This window comes from Otolemur garnettii, unplaced genomic scaffold (assembly GCF_000181295.1).
Source record: "Otolemur garnettii isolate 467f Iridium unplaced genomic scaffold, OtoGar3 scaffold00016, whole genome shotgun sequence".
In the NCBI taxonomy this organism is placed as follows: domain Eukaryota; kingdom Metazoa; phylum Chordata; class Mammalia; order Primates; family Galagidae; genus Otolemur; species Otolemur garnettii.
In genome coordinates this window covers 10,999,569-11,011,227 of record NW_003852411.1, presented here as the reverse complement: position 1 = coordinate 11,011,227, position 11,659 = coordinate 10,999,569, and the positions used below count along the sequence as shown (strand labels likewise).

The 11,659-nt window shown below is 40.0% G+C and overlaps 1 protein-coding gene across 4 annotated transcripts in view; it reads left to right on the top strand.

Annotated features, from left to right (window-relative positions):
• Window positions 1-11,659, top strand: part of NPL (N-acetylneuraminate pyruvate lyase) — a 36,729-nt gene that overhangs the window by 19,542 nt on the left and 5,528 nt on the right. For all 4 annotated transcript variants that reach the window (XM_023510790.1, XM_023510789.1, XM_012802668.2 and 1 more), the window contains 6 exons: window positions 738-795; window positions 3,381-3,456; window positions 5,636-5,728; window positions 7,466-7,614; window positions 7,750-7,796; window positions 10,055-10,139. In XM_023510790.1, coding sequence (XP_023366558.1) covers window positions 738-795; window positions 3,381-3,456; window positions 5,636-5,728; window positions 7,466-7,614; window positions 7,750-7,796; window positions 10,055-10,139 — 508 coding nt within the window. The remainder of the gene's footprint in view (window positions 1-737; window positions 796-3,380; window positions 3,457-5,635; window positions 5,729-7,465; window positions 7,615-7,749; window positions 7,797-10,054; window positions 10,140-11,659) is intronic.

Here is an 11,659-nt window from a genome sequence, read left to right as displayed (position 1 = left end):
GCGTATGTGGCTGGCGCCTTAGCCACTTGAGCCACAGGCGCCAAGCCAATTTTAAACATTACTAAAGCAGATCCCTTATTTCCTTTAGAGTTGATTTTTAATTTGTATGTCTTTCATCACAGCCTAAAGCCATTTTTGTATATAAGCATATATATAAGACCATGTATAAAAGACCTGTAGCATGTATTCTACAGACCCTAGTGTGCTTACCTATAAGATAATGAGCATGGACTAAGTTATCCCTGGGGTCCTCTGCCTCTAATTTCATGAGAGATGAACCTCATTTCTGTGCATGTTCAACAGTTTTTAGCAGATATTTCTCCTGCTGGCAATATGAAACCCCCATGACACTATGAAAACATGCCACCTTCCCACTGGCTGTAAACTAAGCATTGCAGGAAGAGCTGCATTCCTACAGTACAGAAGAAATGAAGTACAATTTTAACTTTGTCTTTAAAGACCTTTTCTGTGGGGTTGAATCTTCTCTGCTGTGGGTTGAATCATCCTGGGAGCTCTCTAATCACAGCCAATCTCTCAGTAACATGATTAGACTTTGATATTGGTGGCCTACATTAAAAATATCACCATATACCTTTTAATTAGCTTAATTTTAAATAGATCACTATTGAATTTAATAGTCTTGAGATTGAGATTAACAAGACATCAGCTAAGTGCTGAATCCAGTCCTTCTGTGTTCCTCTAAACTTCAAGGGATGCAGCAGTGTTTTCTCTTGCAGGCTGGATCAGGTGGTGATTCACGTAGGGGCCCTGAGCTTGAAGGAGTCACAAGAATTGGTATGTATGGGAATCTGTCTGGGAGAGACCATTCAAGGGGCTTCCATTTTTATGAGACTGAAGCACTACCTACTGTGCTAACGGGGCACCTGGAGCTTCCATTTTTAGGCTGAAGTTAAAATCAAGACCACTTTTGCTATATGGTAGATAATAGTGCCTGAAAAGATAAGGTGTGGGGCCTCAGGGACTTACTGTCTGGAAGGAGGTACTGTGCCACAAAGAAGAAGGTGTAGCCCAGCGTGACGGTACTGTGGGACAGGAGACAAGGCACCTTCCTCCAAGGAATGATGTAGCTGAGTTTGCATGTAAGGACAGACTTGCAGAACTTGATCCAACTTCAGTTTTCTCTGTTAAGTAGAAGGCAGGGCCATCTGCTGGACACAAAGGGGATAAAAGAATAATGGCTTGAGGGGTTAAATGTGATATGCTACCTTGACAGAAAGGATGAGAGAGCTGAAACAGGAAAGGATTGCTTAGTGGTGCTGAAAACCAACTAACGATGTAAGTCATAAATCTGTCATATCACCATTCAACACAGTTGTGGAATTTTTTTCTGGGTGCACTCTTCAGCCAGAACATAGAAACAAGAATGCAGACAATTAGGTTGCTCTAAGTTTAGGGATTAGCAAGTTAGGTAGTACAAAAGCTAGGGAGGAAGGAGTTAAAGTTGTTAACAGAAAAGCAGATGGTGTGGTAGTTTTGAGGCCTAGGTGAATAGGTTAAGAAAAGAAGGCACAGAGATGTTTAGAACTGTTTACCAGAAGGTCTAAGGCCTGGATTGCTACAGATTGACCATGTTTCCAAAATTTAGATAGTCTAACTCAAAAGAGTAAAATGATTTTATCTAGCCCAACATCATCTTGATGGGTTTTGTTTTGATGGTTTTTCCTATCATTTGGATTTAGAAATGGTATGAATAACATATACTTAAAAAATTGCAATTTGGTGCTCTTAGGCAAGCCCCAAGCCTCTAGTTAGTATTACTAGACTGTTAAGCCTAGAATCAGAATTTGGGGATTTGATTGGATCTTACAAAAGGTCTTTCAACAAAGGTAGCATGGTATAGGGGATATTTTTTCTTTTTCTTCTCTTTCAGCTGCTTTCTTTTCTAATATGTAATGTAAATTTTAAAATATTGTCTCATTATGACGTGAAAGGCCATGTTATTCATTAGGCTGAACACAAGAATGGTATAGAGATAATCTTGAAATAGAGATAGTCTTCTGGTATAAGGATGATCTCCTGGTATATGGCATAGTGTTGCCAAGGAGACAATTACATTGGCCTCTGTAGCCCTTGCTCTCCATCAGATGATGCTTGAATGGACATTACTAGCAGCTGTCTTGGGTGTTTCCTTTTTTCCTTACTTTCAGCTTAGGTTGCCCATCTACTCTTTTCCTAAACAAATGATTCAAATATATCTCACTCTGATTCTAGGCTAATGAAATTATACCCAATATTTTGATTGGTCTTTGGGCTATATCTCAATGTTCTCTTCTTAACTGTCCTAGTTTACTTCTGCAGAAAGTTGATCACCTTTATTCAATACAAATATTACAAGTTAAAGTCTCAGAAGGAAGCCCTGTCCCACTTTTAGGTAGTGGGGCATTTTCTGAAATAATCAATAAGCATCTACTGAGTGCCTGCCTGTGCCCAGCACCATGATTGTCCTGGACTCAGGAGTGAACAAGATCTGACCCCTCCCCTCAGGGAATTCACACCCTAGTTGGAGGAGAGTCACCATACACAACTGTCTTACAATGTGATAGATTTAGGTACTCTACTTGAATTATAAGGGCCCAGTGAGAGGAAATGTTAATTGTTTCTGGAGGAATTTGAAAAAGCATAAGAACCCTGGTGCAAACCTTTCCCAACTGCATACAATCTTTTTTGTTTGTTTTTGAGACAGAGTCTCACTATGTCACCTTCAGTAGAGTGCTGTGGTGTCACAGCTCACAGCAACCTCAAACTCTTGACCTTAAGCAATTCTCTGGTCTCAGCCTCCCAAGTAGCTGGGACTACAAGCACCTGCCACAACGCCTGGCTATTTTTTTGTTGCAGTTGTCATTGATGTTTAGCTGGCCCAGGCCAGGATTGAACCCGCCACCCTCCATGTATGTGGTCGGCACTGTAACCACTGTGCTACAGGTGCCACCCCATGCATACAATATTTAATACAAATTTTAAAATATGACTGTTGTATCATTGAACAGAAAATACAGTGTCATCCAGTAGGCTGAACAGCAGAAGAGAAATTACATCAGCAAGTATCTCTATGAGCAATTATCATTTATCAGAATGAACCACTTGTCTCCTTAGCAAGATGTTTTTTTTCCTTGTACTGACAAAACTATGGAGAAGTATGAGATTAAGTGCACAGCTCACCTTCACCAGGGATCCCTACTTTGCAACCTGGGATTTTCCTGGCAATGATATTTATCATTAAATTTGGCTCATTTTTCTACTCTCCAGTGGTGTTTCAGTTGGCAGACCTAAAGAGCTTTTTAGTGAACTCTAGTATCTACGCTGTAGGTGACTGTAATAAATCACTTATTTCAGTATTTCACTTCTCTCTTCCTTTAAAGGCCCAACATGCAGCAGAAATAGGCGCCGATGGCATTGCTGTCATTGCACCTTTCTTTCTCAAGCCATGGAACAAAGGTAATCAGTAGATAGGTCTAAATATACAATGCCTCACATGGTCTACTATTTCTTGCCTCCATTTAAAATGGCTATACTTAATTCAGAAAAGCAAAGTCCTATGGACTGGAGGCCTGAAGTTGTGATGATATAGTGGTTCTCTGGAATATTTATTCTCCCTGGATTCAGAAAAGTGACCACATTAAAAGACTTTGATTATTTTCCCAAATAATCTGATTGGGTCATGCACCAAGCCCCTGGTTGATCTGTACGTGCCTGTGTTTTGGTTAGGAGTCTGTTGTGTAGAATGACAAAGTCACATAGCAAAACATGGGACTATTTTTCTCAAAAGAAAGGAGTATAAGTGACAAGCAATTTTGAGACTATATAGTCAAGTTTGAGTAAGTGCAGAATTAGAGAGATTTTACGGAAATACTGTCTTCTGAATTTCCAAAATATCAAAGTATTGCTTTCTCTGTGGAAACTTTTTATGGTGTCCAAGTATGCTAGGTCTTTTTAGTCCTTCTGAGTAGTAAAAAACGAAATAAAAATTTTAAAAGGATAGCAACAGACAAGATGTCATTTGCATATATGATTAAATAAATTCATGAGTAAATGTATAAGAGGCCAAAATATCCCCTATTGTTGGTAGATAGAAAAGGGTTGTTAACGTAGATAGGTAATTTAAATATTGCTAATTCAAGGATTTAAAATGAACATTTTTGAAGTTTTTTTCACAAGCTTTTATAAATTTTTACATTAATATTTTCCTAAAAGATGAACAAAGGAGAAATGATGAATTATACATAATAATTTGCCAGAAATATTTATCATAGGCTGAATATATCATCACAGTATTCAGATAAAGTACGTAAAACTGGCTCAGCGCCTGTGGCTCAAGTGGCTAAGGCGCCAGCCACATACACCTAAGGTGGTGAGTTCGAATCCAGCCTGGGCCTGCCAAACAAGAAGGCCGGCTACAACCAAAAAATAGCCAGCCATTGTGGCAAGCACCTGTGGTCCCAGCTACATGGGAGGCTGAGGCAGGAGACTCACTTGAGCCCAGGAGTTGGAGGTTGCTGTGAGCTGTGATGCCATAGCACTCTACCCAGGGGGATAGCTTGAGGCTCTGTCTCAAAAAAAAAAAAGAAAGAAAGAAAAAGTGCTCATCATCCCAAACTGATCAGAGAAATGCAAATCAAAACCACTCTGAGATATCACCTACCTCCAGTGAGATTAGCCCACATCAAAAAATTCCAAATCAGCAGATGCTGGTGTACATGTAGAGAGAAGGGTACACTTTTGCACTGCTGATGGGATTGCAAACTAATATAACCTCTATGGAAAGAAGTATGGAGCATTCTCAAAGAACTAAAAGTTGACCTATTTGATCCCGCAATTCCTTTGAGCCATTGTAAACTTTTTTTTTTTTTTTTGCAGTTTTTGGCTGGGGCTGGGTTTGAACCAGCCACCTCTGGCATATGGGGCTGGCACCCTATCCCTTTGAGCCACAGGTGCCGCCCGATCCCGCAATTCCTTTACTAGGTGTCTACCCAGAAGAAAAAAACATCATTTTATCACAAGCACTAGAATGTTCTTTGTATCTCAATTCACAATTGCCAAGACATGGATGCAAACCAAGTGCCCATCAACCCATGAACGGATTAACAAACTGTGGTATATGGACACCATAGAATACTACTATTCAGCCATAAGAAAAGATACTTTACCTCTTTTCAGTTTACTTGGATGAAGTTGAAACACATTCTTCTTAGTAAAGTATCTCAAAAATGGGAAGAAAAAGTATCCAATGTACTATTACTAATATGAAACCAACATATAAACAACTACATGCCCACACCAAAAAAAATACACAAGTATAGTCTAGCAAGGTGAAGGAGAGAGGAAGAAGAGGGGAGGATAGCAGGGGAGAAGGTGATTGGAGGGATCTCACCTAATGTACACAATGTGATGGTATTCAGCACGGGTGAAGGGCTCAACTACAACTTGAACTTTACTTTAGAAATGAAAACAATGTAACCTAAACATTTGCACCCTCATGTTAATCTGAAATTTAAAAAAAAAAAAAAACAGTATTTTCAGTTTCTGAGAAGGATGGTTGCATTTCATTACATGATTTGTTTTTTCCACCAGGGCAAGCCACTGTTTCATATTTGTTTACACTATGCTGTTCTTTCAGATGTCCTGATTAATTTCCTAAAGGAGGTGGCTGCTGCCGCCCCTGCATTGCCATTTTATTACTATCACATTCCTGCCTTGACAGGGGTAAAAAGTAAGTGCTGCAGCTTTTGATACTTCTTTCCTTCCAAATCTCACATCTCACCCTATTTTACTAAGAAACTCCCACTCTATGCACCCTACCCCATGCCACAAAAGCATAGCTGGGAGTTGACTGGGGAGTTCCAATTGCGTCTAAATATCACTCTAACATCCCAGCTCTTATCAATAATTCACACCACCTTATAATGAAAGTTGCTAAGTGTGAAGTAAAGGCTGACCTCTAGGCACTTGTAGCAGACACCTGTGTCTCTGTCACACACACCCCCTTACTTCTGTGAAAAGACTTGAGACTGTAAGCCCCTCTAGGGCAAGACCATGTTTACCTGGTACCTATTATATTCTCAGTGCCAAACACGCAGGAAGGTACTCTGATCTCTTCTGACTTTTCTTCTAGCTTTTCTTTGTTATTACTGTATTTCTCCAGTGAGAAGCTTTTTATAATTAGATGAAAATTCTTAGCAGATTTTTTTAAGTTCCATTCTATTCTAAACTCCATAAAAGAAAAAATGGGAGGCTATGCTTTATAAACATTCAGAGGAAAAGATAAACTGTTTTTTACTACATTCTACTCTCACACTCACCACTCAAACAAAACATTTCACCTCTGATCACTAAAATGTATGTGGGAATTCCTCCTCACTGACAACCAGTTCTCCACCAGAGACTAACTGGTTGTCCTATAGTTTAATTCTGACACCACTGAACTAGAGTTAGCATCAGATCCTGCAGGTTAAGAACTCAGTCCCCACAAAACTTCCCCCACTTCATGTCAGCCTCAAGTCCCAGATTGTGACCTAGGCTTCTGACCAATTTTGCTATAAAACAGGGTCCCCACAACTTCCTCTCTGGGTTTGATTAATTTGCTAGAGTAGTTCACAGACCTCAAGGAAACACTTTACTTACTACACCTATTTATTATAAAGAATGTTATAAAGGATACAGATAAAGAACCACACGAAGAGATGCTTGGGTATATGAGAAGGATATGGAGCTTCCAGTCCCTCTCCGGGCAAACCACCTTCCAAGGACCATTTATCCAGCAACCCAGAAGCTTTTCAAATGCTGTCTTTTGGAGTTTTATGGAGGTTTTGTTATGTAGGCATGATTGATTATATCATTGGGTGTGGGTGATCAGCTCAACCTTCAGCCCCTCTCTCCTCCCCAGAGGTTAAGGTGTGATTAAAAGTGCCAACCCTCTAATCATGTGGTTGGTTCTGTTAGCAACCAGCCCCCATTCTGAAGCTTTCTCAGAGACCCAGCCCTCCATCAACACAATAGCACACAGAAGGGCTCTTACTACTTTGGAGATTCCACGGGATTTAGGAGCTTTGTGTTAGATGTTCCCATTACTCATGATATTACACAAGTCTTAGGAGCTTTATGTCAGGAACCAGGATCAAAGACCAAAGAATAGAATAAAGTGTTTGTTCTAGCACCCCTGTCTACAAGAGTTTTAAGAGCTTTGTCTCAGGAGCTATGGGCCAAGACCAAATATATCATAAATATCTATCTACTGTCTTTAAGGAACGCAAAGTTTAGGATTATGAGTTGACAAGTACATAGAGGCTACTAGGCAGGGGCAAGTGATTATGCCCAGTCTGCAGTAAGCTCCAGCTGACACGAGCCTATGGCAGCTCAGTGCAGATGTGTGGGGCTATATGCGATGTTATTCCATACACGTATTTCTCAGAGGTATACAGACTGATGAGGCATTTATTGTTTCGAGCAGTTCGTGCTGAGGAGTTGTTGGATGGCATTCAGGAGAAGATCCCCACTTTCCAAGGGCTGAAATTCAGTGACACAGATCTCTTAGACTTCGGGCAATGTGTTGATCAGAATCGCCAGCAGCAGTTTGCTTTCCTTTTTGGTGTGGATGAGGTAAGTCACCTCTTAGCATATTGCAGCAGGTCCGTTTCCCTCTCAAACAACTTCTGTAGTTGTCTGTATAGTAGTAGCATCTCTTCCCTTTCTTTTTTTCATAAAAGTGAATACTCCTTATCTGTTTCTTATTAGCAACTGTTGAGTGCGCTGGTGATGGGAGCAACTGGAGCAGTGGGCAGGTGAGCATGACTCATTTTCCCCAATGATTATAAATTTAAAGTCCCCCAGGGAGACTTTTATCACCAGAATAGCTACACTTCTTGCATGTACATCCTTTCCAGTAGAAATTGCCTCTCTTTCCAACATTTGTCTGCTAAAAGGGAATTAAGTAGGGCTTTATCAGTCTGTTAGAAACTCAGTCACTGTTGTCTACAAGCATCGGTTGCAGGTAGAGGTAAGACCTAGGAGCACATGAGCTGAGGGCATGCACAGCCCTATAACTTAGCAGTAGCTGACCCTTGGTGCTGTAGCCCTGTTGATCATTGTCTCCCAGATAGACTCACACTGTCTTTGTCTGAAATTATTTGGTTACAAATAACAGAGACCTATTCAAAGTAACTTAAGTAAAAGAAGATAAGTTATAAAATACTGGCAAATTACTTAGAATCCAAGAAAAGGAGGTGTAATCAGGCCTCAAAGAGGATGAAAACTAGGAACTGCAAAGTTCTTAATAGCCAAGGAATATCATCTTCTATCTGTGAGGAATATCATCTCTCACCTCTGCGTCTCTCTATACATCTCTTTATTTCTCATCTCTTTCTCTTTTTCCTAATGGGCTCTCTCTGCTTCAACATGCAGTTGGCCAGTGATGGATACCTAATACTGCCTGGTCACATGTCCACCTCATGTTCAACCAGCTGTGGATATACTCAGTGGCTACTCAGAAGGCAGAAAAATTTCAATTAGCGTATCCATTGCACATGTCAACCTAATTCATTAGAATATGCTTGCAAGCAGATTGATTGAGGTTTTACATTAACTGAAGCAAAGTGATACTCATAACATGTTCTTGGTGAGCAAGGTTTGAGGAAGAATGGTTGAGCTTGATAATCTTAATGGCTTGTTCACCTAACCAAGATGGCCTGTGGCATCCTTTGTAGCCGCAGGGTCATTTCTACCAAGGAAGCCTGAATCTTGGATTTGCTGACCATGGAACCTTTTTTCCCCTGGAAATTCTTACTTTTTTGACCATGTGAGACATTTTAATTCAGTCAACGTTATCTATAAGCAAAGCATATTTGGTTAGACTTCATTTTGTCTTAATTATAATCACCTTAAGGTTACATCAAAGACGATTGCAATTCAAATTTTAGTTTTCTGAAACTCCTCAGACATTATTCTTCCTTACTTTATTACCAGAAGATAATGTGAGCTTCACATTCCTGGAATCCCTTGCTATTGATGCAGGGTCTACATATACAAGGACCAATGACATTTCTGTTCTTGGTACATCAAGATAAATACATCTTCTGATACTGACTTACTTTTATTTCATCTTTAAAGAAACTGGAGAAATGTCCTTATCAAGAATCTCTATAACCTTCTATCTTGCTGATTTCTCTAATAATTCTGTCATAAGTCTAAGATTTGTCTTTATTTGTAGAGTTAGAGATTTTTTTTTCTTGAGTCTGTGAGAACATTTTATGAGATTGAATAACTATTCTCAACTTTATTTTTATTCACTTGTCATAGAACCATGAAGTGATGGAAATCTTTATGGCAACTCTGCACCCCTTCTTTGAGCAAAATAGAAACCAGCTTAGCTTATAGGGCTTTGAGAGGATTAGACATGATTTACGTCAAACGCCTGTAATATAATAAGCACTTAGTAAATGGTCCTTTGTTTCATTATTATCATCATTATTAATACTATTGTATAGAAACTAGTCTCTAAGTAACATATAAGCTGGCAAGGAATGGAAGTAATTTGTTGAGATTTTCTCCTTTTACTGTCACTCCATTCTCCCAATTTCTCAGCATAAAGTTTTTGAGACTCATCTCAGATGCTATATTTTTGTAATTTATATTTTTTTATTTTTAGTTTCTCCCAGCTACAGAGAGGGACAGATGCTACATTTTATCTACAGCTCTTATCTAGCATTAAGCCTCTGTGTGTGCTTAGGGCAGGTGTCGGCCTCAATTTCTCCCTACCAAATATACCTCTATCTTTCATTTGCTTTTTCTTCCTAAGTTTATCCTTTTCCCATTTTTCTTCCTTTAACCACTTCTGTATTCTCTGCCTTATGTGCAACACTGCTGAGTATTGCTGGAAAACTCAGAACAGAAGACAGTCTGATCCCCTAATAGATTAGAATCCAAAAGCAGACTTTCAGGAGACCTGGGCACATTTTTCCCTTTTTAAACAATAAAAGGGTCTGGAATCTGGGCCTTTCCTGTTGAGCTATTGAACCTGCAGTATTTTCTTTTGTCTTGCCAGTACCTATAACTACCTGGGAAAGAAGACAAACCAGATGTTGGAGGCTTTTGAACGAAAGGACTTCTCCTTAGCCCTGAACTACCAGGTAAACATTTTCTTTCCTTCCCACAATCATACTCTTTTTCCTTTCCCACTTGATTCTGTTTTTTTCTTCTCTTATCAACATTCATATACCACATTTGCCCTCATTAAACTCTTATCAACATTCATATACCACATTTGCCCTCATTAAAACTTTCAAGCCACTGCTTTCTTTACCTTTCTTCTGTTTCTTACTTTTCCTTGTTTAAAGCCAAACCTGTCCCCATTGTCCATGTACCCTACATGTTTAATCAGGTCAGGCCTCATACAGGAATGCTTCTTTTTGTGCCTCCTAGACAGGATCTTATTTTTATGCTCTCTTCAAAGTATTTTTGTGATTGTAAAATAGTGGTCATACATTTCTGGGAAAAATGACTCCATGAGAATATTACCCCTGAGTCATCAGAGGAAAAAGGAAATTATAAAGCTGGTAACTTAAAATGGAGAAGGCTTAATCCAAAGTCAGGGCAAGTGAGTCCTGTTCACCCTGGAAATGTGCTAAGAACCGGAAACATCCACTCGGCAGGATACAAGGGCCTAGTCGGTGATCCAAAAGGAGACACTGGCTTTGAAACAGGGATAGAAAAGCAACAGGCACTGACATGTTACCCGGAAGACGCCAGAGGAAATGGTGGCTGCTGTTAATGTTACATCGAGAAGAGCCTTGCTGAAGGCTAGACCTAGTCTCAACAGCTGGTTCTAAAGTGTAAATGGAATGAGATGGAAGGAAATAGGGTAGGCACAAGAAGAAGACTTTGGGGGGCTGTGAAGCAAAGGGATTTCCAGAACAGTGTAAGCAGCTGAGAGGAGTATCCCAGGAAAATAAGTGGGAATGGGAGGGCATCACCCAGATCAGACAGCGTGGTTTGTCCTAATAAAGCTCTGATGTGGAAACTTTTGAACAGGACAAGCTGCCAGCAGGATAATCAGAGATTACAGAGCAGAAGTGCAAAACATCCTTAGGGGTTAGAGGGAGTGACCTACAGCTCCAACCCAGAGAGACCACAAGGAAGCAGTATCCATGAAATCATTCATAATTCATCATAATTATTCCTCAGCCTTAGGCCTCCAAGTCAAGCCAGCATACATCTGCTTCCTCGTGTTTAGATAGTTATATCTATACATGATATATCTCTGCTTTGTCTCCAGAACAGGCAAAGCTAAGAGCAGGCACAAGGTGGGGATTTAGGAAACTCTGTCAACAGAACTAAACATTGACAAGACTTTGGTTAAAATTAGGATAAGAAGTCAGAATTGTGCAGACTCTGCCATCTCCTGGCACTTGTAGTTTCTTTCCTCCTTAGTTGCCTTGAAATGTTATTTCTGAAAATTCTAACCTGTTCTGAGCTGAAGGACAGGGAAACCATAGATGGAGTAAACTAGGAAGCACCTATAATGTTGCCCCTTCTACCTAATGGCTTCTCTCATTAGCTGGCCCAATCCCCAAGTGAAGAAACAGACAAGTAAAAAAAAATAGAGCTGGCTCGGCGCCTGTAGCTCAACCAGCTAAGGTGCCAGCCACGT